Source organism: Lampetra fluviatilis, chromosome 56, assembly GCF_964198595.1.
Source record: "Lampetra fluviatilis chromosome 56, kcLamFluv1.1, whole genome shotgun sequence".
Lineage (NCBI taxonomy): Eukaryota > Metazoa > Chordata > Hyperoartia > Petromyzontiformes > Petromyzontidae > Lampetra > Lampetra fluviatilis.
Genome location: NC_136330.1, coordinates 3,997,298 through 4,020,981, shown reverse-complemented (window position 1 = coordinate 4,020,981; position 23,684 = coordinate 3,997,298). Strand labels below are relative to the sequence as shown.

Below are 23,684 nucleotides of genomic sequence, written 5' to 3'. Positions count from 1 at the left end.
TCGCACCGCCCCCATAATAGAAACGTGCGCAGTGGGATAATGTTTCGGGTGATGACCCTTCTTCCGTTTCGTGTACTTTAAGTACTTTCAAGGGCACAGGCAACTACCGCAGCAGACTATTTAGCTCTGTAAGAGCTTTGTTTCAGTTGCCTGTCACGACCTTGGAAGTCTGCGGACTAGACGGTCACACACACGCATTGGAACACCTATAGTCTATCGTGTATCTATTTACTGAAAGCAGAACTCTGTTCTGTCTCCGCATATATTTTCGCGCGTGCAACAGTGGGCCCGGGTTTTGACCTTCACGGGTCTCGTCGGCAGAGTCGAGGGGCGTCTCGCTTTGTGCCTCACAGCGATTCGGCCTGACCCATCGGTGGTGTCACCAGGAACAAAAAATCCTCCCATCGGATAATCATCCGGCGCCAAGCTGCATCCACACAGACCACCCCCCCTCCCCCGGTCCCTCCGCTGTCCTGCTTGATGACACTTCGCTGAAGTCGGTCAAGAAACGTTGCTGCTGAAGGTGGCCGTTGCTCTCCAACATGAACTGGAATTGATCACGAAGCTGCACGATGCATCTCCGAGGACAGCTTCGGCCTATGGTTGGCCGACACGTCAGCGATGGCACGATCGCCCTGCGAGGGATTGCCACAGACCCATTGCATTGCCGCCGTGAGCCCGTGTGAATGGGGACCATTGTACGACGCCCGCTTTATTATCCCCGTCGTCTTCTGGAGGATTTAAATATTTCTTTCCCAAGTTCTTGATTGGCTCGATAGTTACAACAGGCTTGGTGCGTGCGCTTGTTCAACGGTAAGCGGCTTACGCGGCCGCAGTTTAATGAATGTGCGTGTAGATTAACGGTTCCTTTTTGTTGCGTGTCAATCCGCTGCTGGATGAAGGTCTCACCCCACTATCCCGTGGGTCGTGGCGGTACATTGACCATACTTTGCCACGCTGGTTTTTTTTGTAGGCTGGCCAAGACGACGAGCATAGACGCACGAGCATTGAAGCGCAGCGCAACGACGGATTTCGTTGCACCGCCCTCCAATGCCCCCCGCCGCACGTCTCTCCGCGCCCTATAACACCTGTTAAGTCACGTAGAATGGAAATAATAAAATAATAAAAATAAAACATAATAAAATAATTCTCACGACGTTTCGGCAGCAGGACGGCTGCTTGCGTTGTGGCCGAAACGTCGTGAGAATTATTTAAGTTTTATTTTTATTATTTTATTATTTCCATTCTACGTGACTTTAGCGAAAGAACCAAGAAGATGAATCCCTGCAGTCACGAAAGCTTTAAATCGAAATTTAACCTGTTATGCCCTCGCTGTCGTGCACACAAGCACATAATGCGGGGGGGGGGGGGGAGCTTGGCTGCCGAGATCTGAGAACATCGGGCGTGTTCCCTGCGAGTCGGCAACAGGGAGGTTGAGTAATTCCGCGGCGCAGGGGTGGCCAACCTATGGCCGGAGCCGCAGGCGGTGGCTCTTTAAAGACCGCAGCGTGACGTTGTTTTATTGAGGACCACCACCGTCTCGTGGAATGTTTTTTTTCGTTTTTACCCGAATTCAAACCAAAAAAATGTCCACCGTTGTTACTTTGGTTGCCCGACACTCCCTGGCCGTTAGCGGCGTAAATCGCAGGCCGCGTCGGAGCGAGAGGGATCGTTCGAGCTATCGGCACCGAGGCTTTTTTTATTGAACACTTTTATTTAACTTGCCCTGTTGTTGTCTGCTTGTGTTAGCGTGGCACCCACTTTGAAATCAGGCAATCAGAGACGGTAGATATATTCTACAGTAAAACCTTGGATTGCGAGCATAATTCGTTCCGGACACGTGTAATTCAAAGCACTCGCATATCAGTTGTGATCACGTGACGCTCGGCAGACAAAGCGTATACTGTACGTACTACTCGTATTGCAAGACCTCGCTCGTTTATCAAATTAATATTTATTAAAAAAATTTGCTCGTCTTGCAAAACACTCGCAGACCAAGTTGCTCGCAATCCAAGGTTTTACTGTAGTCTGCTTAAAAAACCCATCTCTTTAAAGTGGCCTTCCCTGGTTAGTTTAGTTTGTTGTCACTGGTTCTGCTTTTGTTTCCTGCTTTTCATGCATTGCGCATTGGGATCCGAGGATAGAATGCACGTTATACATTTGAATTATTATGTTTTGAATCGTTGGCGCTTAATATCTTAGGATCTGCAAAGTTTAATGAGCTGACATTGGTTCGCGGACTCGTCATCGTTTCTCATGACGATTCAAGATTTCATTTCAAGAACGGGTCCAGGTCTCTGCCGATCCTGGGCCTCTGTGTGTTTTTTTTTACTTAACTTTTTATTGCACAATATCAATTATGTTAGAATTATCCAGACAATAATAATTGTCTGGATTGAGATCTTAGAATGAATATGGAAATATACAAATAAATTTTACAAGATTAACATTAAAATGTAGGAAAGAAAAAAGTTTTTTTTAATGCACACACACTTTTATTTGCACTCAAAAGTAGAAATAAAAACATTTTGACCCCCGAATTATTCAAATTTGATGTGCTGAATAAAATCGAGTGGCTTGCATGAAGACAATTAAACCCATCGAAAGGAAGCCACCCATTTTTCATCAGTACATCAAATTTGATGAATTTTATGGATCAAAATAACGTATTTTCTACTTTTGAGTGCAAACAAAAGTGTGCGCATTGATAAAACATTTTTTTTTTAACCTAATTTATTAACCGTTGTCCTCCACTGGTTTTCCAGTTCAGTCAGGGTGGCCGTGGATTGGCAGGAATGTGCTAGCATTGCATTGCTGTGTGGCTCACCTTTGACACACTTCTCTTTATGGACCAGCCAGCCAGTCTGCCTGGCCTCAGCTCTAAGTTTAGTTTTTTTCTTCTCCGTGGCTTTAAGCCAAGTGCACACACAGGGGCGGCTATAAACCCTCTACCAGTTTGAAAAGAAACTGGGCAGGTCACGGCACAGATGAAACACAATGAGCTTCGGGGATTTGTAGGCCTATTTTTTTTTTACTTGGAATAAAAGTGAAGACTTACACAAGAAAATAGTTTTTTTTTCCTCTTCTGCGCGGCATTCAATTGGGGTGTGCCATGCTTTTTTTGTTTGTTGATTTGTTCTGAGAGCACATGTCTCGGTCTCTTGCAAGCACACAAATCTTGGGTTCATCCAAGTAGGTCTCCTGCCCGATACATACAAGACACCCTTCAGATTTTACTTCCGTCTACAGCGAGCAAAACTCATCGAAACTTTCACGGATTTTACTTTTTTACATTTCAATGGAATGCACATCTTGCAGGAGGCCAGGCAGTTTGCGTGTCTCTCTCCCCGTGGTCGCGTGGATTTTTTCCTCCTGGCCCTCTGGGTTTCCCCTCCACATTTAGAAACATGCATTGAGATTATTTCGACTGTTTGGGTGCTATAAAAGTCCAAACGATGGGCCACTTTGTTGAGCTATCATTTGTGGCCAGGTCGCTTCTGGGAAATATGTTCATACCTCAGTGGGCTGGTAGGATGGGGATAGTTTAGTTTGTATTTGCATGCGTTTGGGTGATTTGTTTACCTTTCTTGTACTTTGTACGACCATCGTGTTGTTGTACTGTTGTAACGTTCTTACTCCGTGCCCCTACTGGACATCGTTGAAAAATATCTTTTTAGCTCATCGGATTCCTCCAGTATAAATATTCTGATTCTGATAATGGAGCGATGGTGCAGCGGGTTGGTTGTGCTACGAACCCGGGCGACATTGAGTTTGATTGCCTGGTCACCGTGAACATCAGGGGCGAGCGATCTCTAACAACCCGTCTTCCCCCTTTCACCAACCCACACTGACCTGTCTGGGGAAGTATGACCAACAACCCCCATGAGCCGAATTGGCGTGGGGGAAGCTTTTGTCCAGCATTTGTTGTGATAACTTTGTAGTTTGTGCTTTTTGTTTTGGTGCCATTTCTTTAATTTGCGCATTCTTTTTTTTATTTTGCTCGGTAGTAGGGTTTTCAATTGCTTGGTATGTACGTGTGTGTATGTGTGTTGGGCTTCTTTCACGCCGTACGTAGCCAACCGAGTATATATGGGATTTGGTCCTTTTATATAAAATTAATGTTTAGCGTTGTGGGATGCTGTTGGCATGAATGACGCTACATCTAAAATGAAAGTATTATTATTTTTGGATTGCCAAATGCCTGTATGGACAGTGCCTGGCCATGTGGCGCTGTGACAAGATCGCTTGGCTCACAATCAGCAGTTGGTCTGGGCCCCAACCCTGTGGTTGATAATTTGCGGAAAGTTATTAGTGGTTTATTTTTGGATATACAATGTCCCCGCCACAGGAATGTGGAATTTCCACCACTGGCTCGGTGTAACGACAACGGCGCAACGTGAAGACGCTTTTGGCTTACTCGACGGCGTTCGGAGCGGAGTTAAGCAATTGTTCAAAGTAGTTTTTAAAGCGCTAAGACTCGGCGGGAAGAACTGGAAGCACCGTTGACAGTCGTGGATAAAAGAAAGCTGCAGTGTAAATTTCGATTTAAAGCTTTCGTGACTGCAGGGATTCATCTTCTTGGTTCTTTCGGTAAAGTCACGTAGAAGGGAAATAATAAAATAATTAAAATAAAACATAATAAAATAATTCTCACGACGTTTCGGCCACAACGCAAGCAGACCTGGTCTTCACCTGAGCACGGCTGCTTGCGTTGTGGCCGAAACGTCGTGAGAATTATTTTATTATGTTTTTTTATTTTTATTTTATTATTTCCCTTCTACGTGACTTTACCGAAAGAACCAAGAAGATGAAAGCTGCAGTGGTTGGGAGGGCATGAGAGAAGGAGAGGACGACCCAAGATTAATTGGATTACAGCTTTGATGAGCTCTGATTTTTGGTCGAAAGTCAGGGGTCAGCTCCCGACCCTGACGCCTGTATAAATTGAGTTTGCGTGTCTCTCTCTCTCCCCGTGGTCACGTGGATTCATCTCCAGGTCCTCCGGTTTTTCCCCCCACATTTAGAAAAAAGCATTGAGATTATTTAGACTATTTTGGGGCTATAAATGTCTAAATTATTTGTGGATAGCTCGCTTTTGAAAAATGATTTAATACCTCAGTGGGGATGATTTTGTTGTATTTGTGTGTGTGTGTGTTTGGGTGATTTGGTTAGCTTTCTTGTACTTTGCACTACTTTAATCTTTGTACTGTTTGTTGCTGTAACGTTCTTACAACACCCCTACTGTGACATCTGTGAAAAATTACTTTATAGTCATCGGATTTCTCCAGTAGAAATAAATATCCTCATTCTGATAACACGGATTGATAAACCCCGGCATAACACCGGACAAAGACTGAAGAACAGGGAAAAGTTGAAGAGAGATTATCTGTTATTCTTTGGTTCTTTCAGTAAAGTCACGTAGAAAGAGAATAAATTAAATAATATTATTTAATTTATTCTCTTCGGTAAAGTCACGTAGAAAGAAAATTAATGAAATAATATTATTTAATTTACTTATTCTTTTCTGTAAAGTCGCATAGAAAGAAAATAAATAAAATATTTTTTCATTTATTACATAATTTCTGCAGTCACGGTCCAGCAGTTCCATGCTGGATTATTTTTTCCGCCTGAGGACGACCGCTTGTGTTGCAATCGAAACGTCGTGATATATGATTTTTTATTTTATTTTATTATTTTTCTACCTACGTGACTTTACCGAAAGAACCAAAGAGTATGGATTCCTGCAGTCACGAAAGCTTCAAATCAAGATCTAGATTATCTGTATTTTTTTTATTGTTCTCTCTCTCTCTCACGGTTGCCTGGCACAAACCCCCCCACCTACCCTCAAAAGGCCCGAAACGGCCGTCCGTGCAGCCAGCAACAAACGGCACACCCAGGATGAGCGCATGAGGGCATCGCTGGTGGTGCCCCCGGCAACCAGTTGTGGTTAAGGGATAAACGCGCTGAAGGGACTTGGTAATCGCGGGGGTGTCAGTATTGTGCTTCATTTGTCACATTATAAGCTAAGTAGAGTGAGCACATTGCCTTGCGCTGCGAGGACGTTTAGATACATTTTTTTTTAGAACATTGATCGATGTAAGTTAAGGGAGCAGGAGTGCAGCCAAAAAGAGCCGGTACCGCCGCCAACGCACAAAGAAATGTTTCCATTCCGGATTGACACACACGCACGCACACACCCTGTTGGCTGGCTCACGCATTAGCCCACCACGTGCATTGTAAAGTAACATTTTATTAATTGCCACAAAGTCCACATTGAAGAAACGCTTGCCTTCATCATGGGTGGAAATTCCTCGTTCGGACGGTTGGCGGCGGTCAGCCCTGTCGGTATGCAGCAGGGCAACCGAATGCAGTGTGCTGCTCCTTCACTTTATTAGCCCCAGAGGGGATGATGATGATGATGGGCTGGGTCGACCTCTGATCCAGATCTGTGAGGCGAGTGCCTTGCCATGGCGGCGAACGAGCCAGACGCGAGACACCACGGCTGATTTTGAACAGTTTCTAACGCCTTCAAACGAAACTTGAAGGCGTTAATGGATGAGCTTTGTCCATCGGTCTATAGGAGGTGGAGGGTTGGGGGGGGACTATGCAAAATCTCATTAAGGTGATCAAATAAAAAGAAAATTGTATTTGATCAATGGGTACTCCAATGGGTTTTGCAAAACTTCGTGATAACAAAAAACCCAGCATTAAATGAATCATCCCTTTAAGCCACGGTGATGGCGTCGTACAAACGCCCCTTTTGATGACATGATTACGCGTGATGTCATCCCGTGACGTAATGCCGTCGTCACTGATGAACAATAACGTTATTACGGCACGGTGATCGACGTCCGGGGATAAACGCATGCGGGAGTAGCGTTTCGGAATCCACTCTTACGCGTGGCCATTCTTCCCAGTCCTTTTAAAAACTGGACACCACACTGAGCTGTGTTTATTTTAACAGCCGAGTTTGTGTTTTTTTTACGGCAGCGTTTAGACACCGGCGGGCGGGCAATATTTGGCAAAGTCGAACAAAACATCGGGAGCAATTCGCGTCAATCAAGTTGTATATACTCTGCACGTAACATCATAACAAGGGCGTTTTTAAAAAAAAAATGCCTTTCCCCACAAAGCACCCGCGGTCAAATTCCTTTCGGCACGGTCAATCAATCTGTCCGACGCGTAAATGGGCTCGCATTGTTTTTTTTGCTGCTTCAGGAAGGGCCTCCAGTTCCTCTGGACATGTTTTGTTTCTGACTCAAGGCTCCCAACTCGTGTGCAAAGGGGGGCATCGTCGCTTGTCCAAAACTCGCCAACGCTGCTCTTTGTCCAAGTCGCGTTGTTGAGCGGCGCTGCACGTACGTAGCCAACCGTGCTAATCGGAGGTGCGGTTTTTCATCTCGTCACACCCAGCCAATGATGTTTTGCTTCTCAACTTGGCCTGAATCAAATGTTCCCGGTATTTAAATTTAATTCAAAAGGTATTTTACGTGGGAGCGCTGTGTCACTCTTACTTTTCGATTTAAAGCTTTCGTGACTGCAGGGATTCATCTTCTTGGTTCTTTCGGTAAAGTCACGTAGACGCTGTCTCCCCGACAGACCTGGTCTTCACCTGAGGACGGCTGCTTGCGTTGTGGCCGAAACGTCGTGAGAATTATTTTATTATGTTTTTTTTTTAATGACTTCCCTTCTACGTGACTTTACCGAAAGAACCAAGAAGATGGGTCACTCTTACTGTTTCGATCGTCGAGCTCTACTCCACATACGTGCGTGCAGCGGCGGATGCTGAACACAAAGCAGTTCTAAAGGAAGCAGTTTGCCAATCAAGAGCAGTGTGGTTCTTAACCTTCACTGCAGCCTTGCACACCTTTGCTTCTCAATCGTTAAAAACATGTACAATGTTAATAAATGCGCAGGGTCTGATGAAACAAAGTAAGTTGTATCTACGTTGCCCGTGCTTAATTTGTGTTTCGATGAGTTGCCTTCTACACAAAATCTGGCCATGTCTCACACCCCCCCTACCGCCCCCCCAGGAAGGGCATCTCGCACCTCCAGGGGGTTAACAACCACCGCTCGAGATGATTTAAAGATGCATCAGAACTCCCAGTGGCTTCCTAGTACCGGAAGGAAGAGAGCGTTCCAGACGGGCCGCAGAAGCGCGTCTGAAAGCGCCGCGCGTGCGATGCCGTGACTCTGCTCTGCCAGATGTGTAAACGCAACGGCCGCTTCTCTTCCGGCAATCCGCTGCTAGATAACGGCCCTCTGCTCCCGGTCATGCCTGAGCCGGTCACCATGGGGTTATTTGACCACCACCACCACCACCATGCAGAGGTCGCAAACGGGTTTTGATTCCTTACCCGTACCCGTACCCGGCCGCACCAGGATCGCAAATGGGTACCCGTACCCGGCCGGGTACGGGTACCCGTTCCCTACCCGTACCCTACCTGAAATGAGTGACAAACGGTGACTCACCAGTGACTCACGGCCTACCCGTACCCGTATCCGGCCGCACCAGGGTCGCAATCGGGTACCCGAACCCGTACTCGGCCGGGTACGGGTAACCGGGTATCGGGTAGGGTTCGGGTATCGGGTACCCGGTTGCGACCTCTGCCATCATGGCACCACCATGCTGGTCAGTGCCAGGGTTGGCGAAGGCGGGCAGCGTAGACGTGGGGGGGAATTCTGTACGAAAATGGAGTTTTTCCACACTGCTCTCTTGCTGCCCACAAGGCAGTCTCCCAACACATGCTATGCGTGGCGGTTTGCCCATTCGAATGGGATTGGGGGCACACGCGCCTTTCGCTTAGCCTACGAGCTTCTTAGTGGCGACATCGCATTCCGGCTGAGTAGATGATGAAGTGAATGATTGTAAATGTTGTGGATTTGCTCTCCAATGCACCGGTGTGCTGTACTAGTAACGGATTGGCACGTTCTGTTTACGTGACAAAACTTACTAGTTGGCTGTGGCGGGTCGCGGCGGGTTTAACGACAGATTTATATTTACGCCATCTAACGCAAAAAAAACTATTGTGGATGATGAAGTGAGTTTGCCAATGGCGAGTCCGGCTAATTGTCAAGTTGACCTCACTTAAAAAATAGTTTTTTGCCGGGGACCTTTGGCCCACAAAGCTTGTAGCACAACTCGATTATAGCACTTGAGTTGAGTTACATCAACAACAAAAGGCAAAGACGGGGGGTGGGGAGGGGGGTCTTATTGCAGATGTAAAAATGGTTTATTGTCGTGCACGAACATAGGCGTATTTGTATACAAGGCGTCTTTAAGTCCGCAGGCAATCTACGACGAGTGCGTGGTGCATTGTGTCAACATTGGAATGGGGAGTAAAATGTGACTCGATAATTGTTGGTGCTGGCCAGATCACTCGCTTTGCTGGCGCCAAGGTGGCGATGTTATTTCCCTCGCCTGGTATGCAGGAGGTCGTGGGTTCGATCCCCACCCTCACGATTCCTGAATATTTGGAGTTTGCGTGTTCTCTCTCTCTCCCCGTGGTCACGTGGATTCATCTGCGGGTCCTCCGATTTTTCCCTCCACATTTAGAAAAATGCATTGAGATTATTTAGACTAATAAAATAATAAAAATAAAACATAATAAAATAATTCTCATGACGTTTCGGCCACAACGCAAGCAGCCGTCCTCAGGTGAAAGAACCAGGAAGATGAATCCCTGCAGTCACGAAAGCTTTAAATCGAAAATTATTTAGACTATTTTGGCGCTATAAATGTCTAAACTATTTATGGCTGGCTCGCTTTTGAAATATAATTTAATACCTCCACATTTAGAAACACGCGTTTAGAGTATTTGGCTGCTATAAATTTCCACGTGATGATAAGCCACTTGTCGTTGGCCTATCATTTGTGATGGCCACGTGTCTTCTGAAAAAGAGCTATACAGCTCAGTGGGCCTTACGTGGTAAAATAGAAATAGTTCTTAGTTGAGATTAGTTTATAGAGACATTCGCTAACGTGACATTTCCTGGCAGAATACAACGCTTAATGGGAGATCCGTATCTTTGTGCCTGCGCGTCACAACTGGCAGACAGGAATTTCAAACCTGTACCACACACCCAATTGGTGCTTCACTCTTGATTAGTGGGAGAGCAAAAAGTGCATTTTCTCTCATTGGCTTTGATGGGATGGGCCCATTTTACTCTTTGGAACCTGGTTCAACAAAGGCATGAATTTGAACCCAGGATCTCAGCCACCTGTCCACCTGCGTGTTACAGGACCCTGCACATCTATTTAATATCGAACAACACAGTCTTTGGTAATTCAAGTTGCCAGGCTGCTGTGGTGGGAACAGAACCTCTGGCAAGTGGGTCTGTGACGGGGGTGATATTGCTGACGCTGGTGTAGGTGGTCATGGTAGTGATGGTTGTGACGGTGGTGACGTTGGTGACGGCGGTGACGGCGGTGACGTTGGTGACAGCGGTGACGGTGGTGACGTTGGTGACGGTGGTGACGTTGGTGACGGTGGTGACGGTGGTGACGGTAGTGACGGTGGGTGACGGTGGTGACGGTGGTGACGTTGCCGACTGCTGACGGTGGTGACGGTGGTGACGTTGGTGACGTTGGTGACATTGGTGACGGTGGTGACGGTGGTGACGGTGGTGACGTTGGTGACATTGGTGACGGTGGTGACGTTGGTGACGTTGGTGACGGTGGTGACGGTGGTGACGGTGGTGACGGTGGTGACGTTGGTGACGTTGGTGACATTGGTGACGGTGGTGACGGTGGTGACGTTGGTGACGTTGGTGACATTGGTGACGGTGGTGACGGTGGTGACGTTGGTGACGTTGGTGACGTTGGTGACGTTGGTGACGGTGGTGACGGTGGTGACGGTGGTGACGGTGGTGACGGTGGTGACGGTGGTGACGGTGGTGACGGTGGTGACGTTGGTGACATTGGTGACGGTGGTGACGGTGGTGACGGTGGTTGACGGTGGCGACGGCAGGTCACGTTGCTGACGGCGCCGACGGCTGCGGCCGTAAAGCGACGTCACCGTTTGTCGTGTGCTCACTTCTTCAGGTCATGGGGGCGCCCATCCTGCATCAGCAGCCGCATCAGCCGCAGCAGCGGCGGCAGCTGTCCCTGCACGAGTACATGAGCATGGAGCTGCTGCAGGAGGCCGGGGTCAAGGTGCCCAAGGGCACGGTGGCCACCTCCGTCGAGGAGGCCTACAAGGTGGCCAAGGGCATGGGTGAGGCACGCGACGGGTGGCACGCACCGTGGCGGCGTAGAACGAGGCCCCGGTCAACTTTGTCGAGGATATATAAGTCTCGATTTAAAGCGTTCGTGACTGCAGGGATTCATCTTCTTGGTTCTTTCGGTAAAGTCACGTAGAATGGAAATAATAAAATAATAAAAATAAAACATAATGAAATAATTCTCACGACGTTTCGGCCACAACGCAAGCAGCCGTCCTCAGGTGGAGAACAAGTCTGTCGAGAAGACAGTCTGAATGTTCCTGTTTTCCACCTGAGGACGGCTGCTTGCGTTGTGGCCGAAACGTCGTGAGAATTGTATTTTATTATGTTTTATTTTTATTATTTTATTATTTCCATTCTACGTGACTTTACCGAAAGAACAAAGCAGATATATAAGTCATCGTCGTATTTGTAATGTGATCATTATATCCATAGCCCCTCCGATGCATCTTCCAGGTTGTTGTGGTCTCCTGTTCGGCGCGATGTCCAACGTTTTGCTGCACCTGGCAAGCGACACGCGGTGTACGAGCCCAGCAAAAACACATCGGAGAGATTCTAGATTTGAAGTTTTCGTGACTGCAAGGATTCATGCTCTTTGGTTTTGTCGGTAAAGTCACGTAGGTAAAAAATGTAAATAAATGAAATCACGACGTTTCGGAGGCAACACAAACTGTGATACTTGATACAGTAATTTTGCTGTGACGGTTCAACCTGAAGACGGAAGCTTGTGTTGCCTCCGAAACGTCGTGATTTTATTTTTTTTATTTTTTTACCTACGCGACTTTACCGAAAAACCAAAGAGTACGTCGGAGAGAGACCTCATACACCACGTAAACGATGACACCCCAAGCGACGGGAACCGATTTGTGTTCTGAGTATCAGTTTTGGTCAGTCGTCTTCGAACGTCGGACCACTACTCTCAGGGAAATAGCCACGCATCCCATTTGCGATAAGATTGCTTGGCTATGAAAAATTAGTGGCGAGCTCTGAAATAGCATGCGCTAGACCGGGATGTAGTTTGCATCTACAAAGAGTTTGAATGCGCTTGTATTTCCAGACATTATGCCACAAACAAGGGGAATTACAGTTTAACACGTAGTAGGCTTTCGCGACCAATATCATCCATAATAGAGGTTTTTGGGTTAGATCGCGTTAATATATAAATGTGTCGTTAAAACCCGCCACCACCCGACACAGCCAACTAGTAAGGGTTGTCACGTAAACAGAATGTGGGCAATTCGTCACTAGTACAGCACTAGTGTATAGTGTATCGTAGTTTAGTGTATATAGTAGTGTATAGTGTAGTGTATAGTGTATCGTAGTGTAGTGTGTGTAGTGTATAGTGTAGTGTATAGTGTAATATACTAGTACAGCACACCGGTGTAATGGAGAGCCAAGCCACAACATTTACAATCTGAGTACGACGTTTCGCCAGTAATTACAACCAAATTCAGGCGACAGCCACAGATCTAGCTTTCCAACACACCGGTGTGCTGTACCAGTGACGAATTGGCACGTTCTGTTTACATGACAAACCTTACTAGTGGGCTGTGTCCGGGTGGTGGCGGGTTTTAACGACACATATATTTACGCGATCTAACCCAAAAACCTCTATTTTGAAGGGGAATTACGTCGAGTGTGGAGTGGGGTGATCTCGAAACGGGGAAGTGGCTTGGAACACGGGTGACTAATATTTTAGAGGAAGAAAGGAAACCCCTCCACAGTGCAGTAATTTGTTCTCGCAGCAGCAGCAGCGGCTTTTTAGCTGCATCGCGCGCTATCGGATGCGCTTCTGCGACCGTCTGGAACGCTCTCTTCCTTCCGATATTAGGAAGTCACTCAGAGCTGCGCACTTTTAAATCAATTGGCTACGTACGGCGCGAACATACATGCATACATCTTTTTAGGTTTTCGGGGAGAGGAAGTGTAGTGGTTAATGGGCTGCGCTACAAACCCGGCGACCCGAGTTCGATTCCAGCTCACGGCCAACACCAGTATCTGAACCAGTCGTGGGCCTCCCCTAGGTCGACTCGGCCTCAAATGAGTACTTAGTGCGAAGTGCAAGCATCGCCACTAGGGAGCCCAAGTCGGTCGGATGCCGTGTTGGCCACCCACCCCCTCGTGCACCTTGCGTTCAACATACATACATACATATGCACGTGCAAGTTGAGGGTATGGTGAAAAGACATTCAAAAGCGGAAGAGAATGGGGGTTGAGTCATTGAGCCTGGACTTGGAACAGGGCGGCATGTAAACAACGCTCGGTGTGAAGGAGTTTATCGACAGCGGAGACGGCAGGGGTGAAGAAACAACGCTCCATTGGGCCGAGACGAGAAGAGTGAAACCTCATTGTGGGGGGGAGCCGAGAACGCAGAGAGGAGAGAGGAGTGCGATGTCAGCAGTCAGGCGCTGACAAGTGAAATGCAGACTCGTTGAGGCCGGTTGAGAACTGCAGTTACGTTAGTGATCTCGCGTCCAGGGTTTGGTGTTTGCTCACGCAAACATTTTTTTATCGTTCGGTGTAGCGTTTGTAAGCCTTGGCTTTCATCCGACTTTGTTCCCATCACCAAACTCAAACCCGATTTTAAAACCTTGAGATGCTTCCGATTGCCTATTTTGGTGTTGTTGTCGCGTGGGGTCGTGTTTGTTCTACGAAGTGAGCATGTTTCAGCATTTCGTTTTGAATTCTTCGATTTAAAAGAAAAACAAACGGGGATGCGACCTGCAGTAACGATGCGTGTTGTCGTACATTCACTTGGCGTGAAACAAATAGCTCAACATATTTGTTGATGTTTTTATCAAAACGAGCTTTTTATTTTTTTTACATTGTATCAGAACATGCTTTGCTGCATTTTTGTTGTCCTTTGCAGGATGAAGGTCTCCGAAAGTCACCGCCCAATTGCATTGCTTGCCGTACATGAGTTAACAAAGTATACATTTTGGGTGAAGACCCCGGGGCCAGCCCGGGGTGCGCTAGCGGTGGGACTATGCCGCTCGGCTGGCCTGGGAACGCCTGGAAATTCCCCAGGAAGAGCTGGAGTCTGTGTTTCGTAGTGTATAGTGTAGTGTAGTAGGTTATCGTATTGTATTAGAGTACAGTAGTGTATAGTGTGGTGTAGTAGTATATAGTGTAGTGTAGTAGGTTATCGTATTGTATTAGAGTACAGTAGTGTATAGTGTGGTGTAGTAGTATATAGTGTATTGTATAGTGTAGTGGTGTAGTAGTATATAGTATAGTGTAGTGGTGTACGAGTATATAGTGTAGTGTATAGTGTAGTGTAGTGGTGTAGTAGTATATATTGTAGTGTATAGTGTAGTGGTGTATAGTGTAGTATATAGTGTAGTGGTGTAGTAGTGTATAATGTAGTAGTGTATAGTAATGTAGAGCTAGAGTCTGTCCCCAGGAAAAGGGAGGCAGGGGACCGCCACTACTCAACACGCTGCCGCCGCGACCCTCATCAGGACAAGCGGACTGAGAAATGAACAAACGAACATTTTTATTTGGCATCCTTAGCGAAACTCCTCAGCGCAGAATGCTGTTCTACTTCAATAGAATGACGACCACCACGTGCTGTCTGCCCCCTTCATATGTGTGCGGCCTCCGCTCTCAACAGCGATTACTGATGTCCGTGACTCCTGTCTGACCCCTGTCTGACCCCTGTCTGACTCCTTGTGTGACCTCTGCAGGCTCCACAGACCTGGTGGTGAAGGCCCAGGTGCTAGCCGGAGGACGAGGAAAGGGAGTGTTTGAGGGCGGCCTTCGCGGGGGGGTCAAGATCGTCTACTCGTGAGTAAAAATGCGCAAACGAACGTCAAAACAGAAAGGGAAATGCAATGCCCGGGGGTTAAGCGTGGATGGGTCGGGGTGAGGAGTAGGGTTAGGTGGAAGGGTGTTGCCGAGGTTCGATTGGTTAGCTTAATTCGAGTTCACAAGAGAGATGTGTTGATGGGTCCATTCATTGATTGATTATTCAGAATCAGATTATTTATTTTGACTGGAGGAATCAGACGAGCTATGAAGCTCTTTTTCACAGATGTCCACAGATGGTCGCATCATGCGGTTTGAGAATTTAATGATTTATGATGCACGGAAATCATATTCACACGAAGCAAAGAAAACTACGCTACTTAGACAGAAAATCAGTACAAGTGAGAAGGAAGAAATTTTTATTAAAAAAGATGTTTCAATCAAAATCATACACTGAATCGTGATACAGTTAATCATTGATTATCTGGCGAGCAATTATCCAGCTTCCAACATTATCTGCCGGTCCCTGGCTGATCCGGCTGATCCGGCAAAACCGCTCCCAAGGCTGTACCCAGTCCGGCGATCGGCACCATGTACGTGACGAAGAAAAGTATCTCCGCTTGATTTCAGTGTCAAATATGATATGCAGTACATTATACACTACATACAGCAACTTAAACAATGAAAATACTGCACTTGTATACATGTTTCATGACTAACAACCACTGGAGCACTGGTCTAAAGGCTGCATCAGTCCGGCGATCATCAACACGTGTTGTTGAAACAAGAGTTTCGTAGTACTACGTACATTACCCCATGATGTCTTCGCGATTGGAGTGGCAAGTACGGTAAAGTGAACACGGTAACTTTTTTACAGTAGGATATTTATTTTTGTCTATTTGCATGATTATTGATGCCAATTTCATATAGTAATCAAATTTAAAAAAACATACACAACACCTAAAAACATTTTATACAAGAATGTGCAAAAATAAGCAATTTTAAATATCGATTAGCAGTGATTATCTGGCGTTTTTGGTAATCCGGCGCCCCCCTTCCCCTCCAATTTTGGTAATCCGGCGCCCCCCTTGCCCCCCAAATCTGCCGGATCATAGATGATCTGTATTATAAACAAGGGATGGGGTGAATCTGAGATTGACGGTTGTTGTAACACATTGTCCGCTAGAGGGCAGTCTCCCTCCACGATCGCTTTTGCCAGCGAAGACCAGCATTTGTTAACTCGATAGAAAAAAAATGCGCGAATGCGTGAGCAAACTTTGCAGCGTGCATTTCGCGAGTTCTAATTCGGACGTATTATTACGCCAACGGACCAAACGGACGCTGCACCACCGTTGAGAATGATGGAAAAAAAAGAACGATGCGGCCATGAGAGGGGCAGTTCGTTAGAGAGGACTAGCTTCGTCGCGGGACGCATGACGATGAGCGTCGAGCCGAGATCGACTTGAGACGTGCAAGCACGATGGAGATGTTCTCACGCCGAACCGACCCGCTTAGCCGGACACTTGCTTACCAACGGCTTCTCAAAGTTGTCCGAGATGCGCGGGGGGGGCGGCAATGTTTTAAACGTGGCACGTGGTGGAAAGCCGTATCGTCGAACACGTCCTAAGAAGCACAAACGTGCCCAGTTGCAGGTGTGTGCTTTGTCGTAGAGATGAATTGGGGATAAAAAAAAACTGTCTGATTTTATAAGGGCGACAGATTTTTTTTTTGTTATTTTTTTTGCGGACGTTCAGATAATTTTCACCCTGTAACAATTTGACCCACTCGTCAAAAGTGTCGACGCCGCGTACATCGCTACGGGCGTCGTGCGTCTTTCGTGTGGCTTTACCGCGCTCGCGCCTGCGCGTGTGCGATGCCGCACGTGTCCGCTGTTCGATGGCGTGCGTGTGCGATTCCGTGCGCGATGCCGTGCGTACGATCGTCAGGCCCGAGGAAGCGCGGGACCTGGCGAGCCGCATGCTCGGCAAGAAGCTGTACACGAAGCAGACGGGCGAGAAGGGGCGCATCTGTAACCACGTGTTCATCTGCGAGCGCCGTTACCCGCGCCGCGAGTACTACTTCGCCATCGCGCTCGAGAGAGCCTTCCAGGTGTGGCTCCTTCGTACGACACGAGGGTCGGTGCTTTCACACCTTCGTTTCTTTCGTCTGTCCAGATGTGTGTTTTTTTTGCAGGCGCGTTTTTTTTCCCCAAAAGTATTTTATCGAACGAAACTATTGCGGGCAATGCATGGGAATTGACACCCCAGTATATTTTTTGAGACGTGTTTTTTTTTGTCTCTTTGCCAGCATTGTTTCGGTTTTAATTTGTTTTAACGAATGAGACAAAGAAGTTGCGTTGACAGAACACGCGTGCCAAAAAGGACACTCTAATGATTTTGATAATTTTTTAGTTCTGTGCAAAGCGAGTTACTACCGGCCAAGACTAATTGGAGAATCTATCGAGAAATAAATTTTTTTTTAACCGTTTGGATAGCTACAGACTTAGTGCTGCTTGGAAGCAAATCATCAAATAATACATTGTTTAAACGCATGCCTATACAGGTCCCCAGATATCAATAGGGATTACCGTTGAACAATAGGCAGGAGGTACAAGAACAATGGGCTTGCATAATGTACGTTGCTTACCATATAAATAACCCAACCGCCAATGGATACTAAATTAAATTTGGATTTAAAGCTTTCGTGACTGCAGGGATTCATCTTCTTGGTTCTTTCGGTAAAGTCACGTAGAAGGGAAATAATAAAAATAAAACATAATAAAATAATTCTCACGACGTTTCGGCCACAACGCAAGCAGCCGTCCTCAGGTGAGGAACAGGTCTGTCGGAAAGACAGCGTCTGAATGAAACACCACCAGGCTTGGCAGCGTATATTTATGTTTTATTTTTATTATTTTATTATTTCCCTTCTACGTGACTTTACCGAAAGAACCAAGAAGAAGGATACTAAATTGTAATTTATATGCATTCATTAACCCCCCCCCCCCACTTCGCTCAAGAAGGGCTCAGTGGTTTGGCTGTTGGGGGGGCGATATTGCTATTTTGGCTGATTCACTCAAGTAATTTGTAATTTTGTAAATTCGCAAAATTGGACTGTGACGGTGGCACGCAATGGCTTACCCTTGATCAAACGACATCGCAGGTTCCTTAACATCCACTGTGGATCTTAAACTACCACTTCTCGTATGATAATTGGTTGTTTACCCTTCTATCTGGCAACAAAACTGACACCTTTTTACAAGGAGTCATGTTTGCATAGACCGCAATACCTGCAGTCATAATGCAAACAAAAGAACATAACTCTGATAATGTGCACTGTCCTTGAAGTTGATTGGTCCACACCCGAGACAGCTTTCCTTAGAGCCTAGTCTCACATGGGTTGGACCAGAAGGAAAGCTGTCTCGGGTGTGGACCAATCAACTTCAAGGACAGTGCACATTATCAGAGTTATGTTCTTTTGTTTGTATTATGACTGCAGGTATTGCGGTCTATGCAAACATGACTCCTTGTAAAAAGGTGTCAGTTTTGTTGCCAGATAGAAGGGTAAACAACCAATTATCATATTTTTACTGGCAAATGAGGCTACCACTTCTCCTTTAGTATGGCTGATGTAGATGCAGAGCGACATGTAATACTAGGGTTTTTTTTGCCAGGGCATGCACGGCATTAGCCAGTGCGGCCGCTGAGCTGAAAACCGCGAAACCTCTTCAGCAGGCGGCAAATGCGCTCTACTGCTCGGCCACGTGCCGACCTTCAAGGCAACGTCTGTTAGGCCAAGACGGACACGGTCTCTTTGTCTGTCTGTCTGCAACAACAACAACAACAGCCGCCATTCGCCACTAAGTGGTGGTGACGTCACCGTGGCGCTTGTGCCAGGCTAGGTGCACTCTGAGGCCACATGATGTGTCAAAGGTTGCTGCACAGACCCAGGCGCCATGGGTTGACTTGATTGAGATGACTGGCTGATGTGTACCACCTGTGTCTGTATGCACGCAAAAGACAAAGATCCCCCATGTAGCCTTTAACAGACTGTAGGAGTAAGCGCTGTCGGCAAGCAACCTATAAGGGCGATGTTTACACACTGCAACATTTGAGGCCGAGTCGACCTAGGGGAGGACCCAGGACCAGTTCAGATAATCGTCACTGGCATTGGTGGCCGCAAGCAGGAATTGAACGCTAACTGCTGCGCCTCCGCTCTCCGCACGCACCGCACGCGACGCCGCAGGGCCCGGTGATCATCGGCAGCTCCCACGGCGGCGTCAACATCGAGGACGTCGCGGCCGAGAACCCCGACGCCATCGTCAAGGAGCCCATCGACATCATGGAGGGCATCAACCACGAGCAGGCCCTGCGGGTGAGTGGCGGCACCACGGGGGGCACCGCGGGGGGCGCGGGAACGGTGAGACGGCCTTCATGCTGCAGTGGATAGATGGTGACACCACGGTGATGGTTATGAAGACGCGGGCAGCGTTGATTTTCGAAGGACGCCGCATGCGCTTGTGCGCGGGATCGACATACGGGATGTGCGCTGAGCTACATTTCGCACCGGACGTGGCTCACCTCGCTGATGCGGAGGTGAGCGGAGGGGAGGCGTGACTGGGAGCACGGCGACGCCGTCGGAGCCGTCCGCTTGCGTGCCCAGCCAGCAAAACTTTTTGAATCTCTTCACAGAGTGTGACGTGATTTAAAATACTCCCGCAGTGTACGTTTGGGTCGAACTCACGTATTGTTCGGCGCGATGTCGCGACATTTCTCTCGGCAACAGAACAACGTTCAAATAAAAAAACCTATTTTTTCCGTTGTCGTCTTTCTCCACTCTCCCGCCGCTTTCTCCTTCTCTCTCCCGTCAACCCTTCCCCCCGCGACCCCGTACGCTCGGCAGGTGGCTCAGAAGATCGGCTTCCCCGACGAGCTTTGTAACGACGCGGCCGAGCTCATGATGAAGTTGTACGGCGTGTTCATGAAGTACGACGCCAGCATGATCGAGATCAACCCCATGGTGGAGGATTCGTCCGGAGCAGGTTCGTGCTGCCTCCGATCAACCCCACGCAGCCGCCGTCGTCATCGCCGCCATCGCCACCATCGCCGCCATCGCCACCATCGCCGCCATCGCCACCATCGCCGTCATCGCCACCATCGCCGCCATCGCCATCGCCGCCACCATCGCTGTCATCGCCACCATCGCCGCCATCGCCGTCATCGCCACCATCGCCGCCATCGCCACCATCGCCACCATCGCCACCATCGCCGTCATCGCCACCATTGCCGCCATCGCCGCCACCATCGCCGTCATCGCCACCATCGCCGTCATCGCCGCCGTCATCGCCACCATCGCCACCATCGCCGTCATCGCCACCATCGCCACCATCGCCACCATCGCCGCCATCGCCGCCATCGTCGCCGCCATCGTCGCCATCGCCGCCGCCATCGCCGCCACCATCGCCACCATCGCCGCCACCATCGCCACCATCGCCACCATCGCCGTCATCGCCACCATCGCCACCATCAACCCATGATTAGCCTCATGAAGAGGCGGTCGCTATGCCGCCGCGCATTTGAAGCAACCATCTTTACTTGAACCTGCTCACGTTGCTCACTTAAAACAACCCCCAACTCTTCTCCCCTAGCCCAGCATCATCATCATCCTGCTACTGCTACTGCCTGCCCCCGCCCCCCAGCGAGGTCCCACCCGTCACTATCACTACCCATGTCACAGTACCCCTCGTGGATGGACGCGAGGATCAACTTGTGACGTAGGGGGATGTCTGTCTCGTCTCCCTCCCCACCCCCCCCCCCCCGTGGCCGACAGTCATGTGCATGGACGCGAAGATCAACTTCGACGCCAATGCGGCGTACCGCCAGGAGCGCGTCTTCTCGATGCGCGACTGGAGCCAGGAGGACGCCCGTGACGTGCAGGCGGCGCAGGCCAACCTCAACTACATCGGCCTCGACGGAAACATCGGCTGCCTGGGTAACTATTGACTACGACGACGACTACTATTGTTATTATGTTCTTGGTTCTTTCGGTAAAGTCACGTAGAAGGGAAACCATTATATATACGGAGTGGTATCTCTGGTAATCTCTCATTTACTTGATACAGCTGTCGGGCTGTGACGGTTCCACCTGAAGACTGAAGCTTGTGTGGCCTCCGAAACGTCGTGATTTTTATTTTATTTTAATTTTACTTTTATTAATTTTTATTTTTTACCTACGTGACTTTACCGAAAAAACCTAAGAATAAAATAATAAAAATAAAACAATAAAATTCTCACGACGTTTCGATTGCAACACAAGCAATCATCACCACTTTTTTCAAATGTTCTTGCTGTGGTTTTCACACCCGATGATGATTGCATGTGTTGCAATCGAAACGTCGTGAGAATTTTGTTGAATTTTTATTCTTTTATTATTTCCCTTCTACGTGACTTTACCGAAAGAACCAAGAATATGAATCCCTGCAGTCACGAAAGCTTTAAATCGAAATTTACTATTGTTATTATTATCAGGAAGCATCAGGTAGCTATACACTTGTAAATCTCGATTGGGAACTCATTTCTTTAGGACTGCTTTTTGTGTTCGGTTTGTTGGCGCTTCGATCCCGGGTCCTTGAATGTGGCTCTCAAGCACGCAAATATTTGCCACGACCCAACCGCAACACACGAGTCTACCTTTTGACTGTGCGTTCAGTTTGTTGTCATTCCCCTCCCGCGCTCCCGCACCTACCGATTAGCACGGTTAGCTACGTACGATGCGAAAAAAGTGCAATATATACGCAGTGAAACCTTGCATTGCGAGCATAATTTGTTTCGGAAACGTGTTTGTAATCCAAAGCACTCGTACATCAGTTGTGATCACGTGACGCTCGGCAGACAAAGCGTATACACGTACTACTCGTATTGCAAGACCTCTCGCTCGTTTATCAAATTAATATTTATTTAAAAATGTTGCTCGTCTTGCAAAACACTCGCAGACAAAGTTACTCGCAATCCAAGGTTTTACTATAATAATAATAAAAAAAATTTACCAGATAAGGCTGACTGTGCTGTATAGTTCATTTTCAGTAGCGACCTGGACACCACAAATGAAAGCTCAACGAAGTGGGCTTGTCGTCGTGTGGAGATTTACAGCGGCCAAATACTGTAAATAATCTAAAGCGCACGTCGATGCGACATGTGGAGGGAAAAATTGAAGGAAAAAATCATACAACCACGGGGAGAACACGCAAACTCCAAATACACAGCAGGTGTCATGGTCGGGATCGAAGCCACGACCTCCTGTATACCAGGCGAGGTAGTTAACATCTCCGCGCCACCGTGATGATGATGAGAGACACGCAGAATCCAAATATACAGCAGGTGTCCTGGTCAGGATCGAACCCACGACCTCCTGTATACCAAGCTAGGTAGTTAACATCTCCTATCACTACCCCAAACATCTCCTGGCCACTGTGGTGGCCCCCCTAATTGGTGACCCCCAATGAAAGCGCCGGGCTTCGCCGTTTGTCGTCGCAGTGAACGGCGCTGGCCTGGCCATGGCCACGATGGACATCATCAAGCTGCATGGCGGGCTGCCCGCCAACTTCCTCGACGTGGGCGGCGGGGCCACGGCGCAGCAGGTGACGGAGGCCTTCAAGCTCATCACCTCCGACTCCAAGGTGCGAGGCCGCTGCTCTCGACGTCGGGGAAGACGCCCCCGGGGGATTAAGATTCGGATGATTCGGGGGCGACGTTTTGCGGGTTAGGAATGTAACTCGATGTCGCCGGGTAGGGGGGGGTGGGGTGAGTGGGGCGGGGCGGGTGGGTTGGGGTCGCAGTGTGACGCGCGCGCCGACCGCTGTGCTAATGCCGTGCAGGCGCGTGTGTGTGCGTACGGGCGCAACAACACGCGTTGTGTTTAAAAATGATGCGACGGCTCGACGACAACAACAAAAAGCGAGTGAGCCAGAGACGAGAGCACAGGCGTAGCTCTAGCCCCGTGTCCTGGGACTGTCCTGCATGGCTTTGAAGCCTCGCTAAAAAGAAACAGAAAAAAATGCCGGAACATTACCCTCCGATGCGCTATTAAAGCGATTTTAATGATCGTCGCCGTGACTGCCACTTCAGTACGATTCCGATCGTCGGTGTAATGAGACCACCGGACCGCTCGACAATCGCACGCCTGACCACGAGCAGAGTTATTTTTTTCTTCTTCTTCTTCTTCTCAGTAATGAAGCTTCAGAGTTCGTTGCGGGACAGCCTGGGACACGCAGCCTCTCCCCCCCCACCCCCCCTGCCCACACGTCTATGAGAACCGTTTGTCTCTTAGAAGCGAGGAATTAACGTCGACTCGGCGGTTCGGGCATCGATGCCGCAATCAATGAACCACTCGCGGTTAATGAGCGCCGTCTAATGTGAACAAACATAATTTGCTTTGCACTCCCGTACCGGACTGGCCAGATGGCACTGGTTAAGGAGCACGTGATCGTGAGGTTACAAGGTCAGGTTCTGATCAGGTCACGGCTAACAATGAATGGCGCGTGATGTATCCACAAATGGTCTTGCACTGACCCGCAATGAACGGCATGGTGAAGTTGGTTCAGAGGCAAACCCCTGTGGATTGACATTGCAAAGAGGCCTTCATCCAGCAGTGGATTGACAAAGGGCTGTCAACTTTTAACACGAGGATGACTGTGGTCTGGTTTTTTCGTCCATCAGCTG

At 48.2% G+C, this 23,684-nt stretch overlaps 1 protein-coding gene across 1 annotated transcript in view; it reads left to right on the top strand.

Annotated features, from left to right (window-relative positions):
• Nucleotides 1-23,684, top strand: part of SUCLA2 (succinate-CoA ligase ADP-forming subunit beta) — a 36,866-nt gene that overhangs the window by 6,220 nt on the left and 6,962 nt on the right. The window contains exons 2-8 of the mRNA XM_078880150.1: nt 11,042-11,213; nt 14,907-15,006; nt 16,914-17,076; nt 19,213-19,341; nt 19,870-20,008; nt 20,797-20,958; nt 22,500-22,642. Of these exons, the coding sequence (XP_078736276.1) occupies nt 11,042-11,213; nt 14,907-15,006; nt 16,914-17,076; nt 19,213-19,341; nt 19,870-20,008; nt 20,797-20,958; nt 22,500-22,642 (1,008 nt within the window). The remainder of the gene's footprint in view (nt 1-11,041; nt 11,214-14,906; nt 15,007-16,913; nt 17,077-19,212; nt 19,342-19,869; nt 20,009-20,796; nt 20,959-22,499; nt 22,643-23,684) is intronic.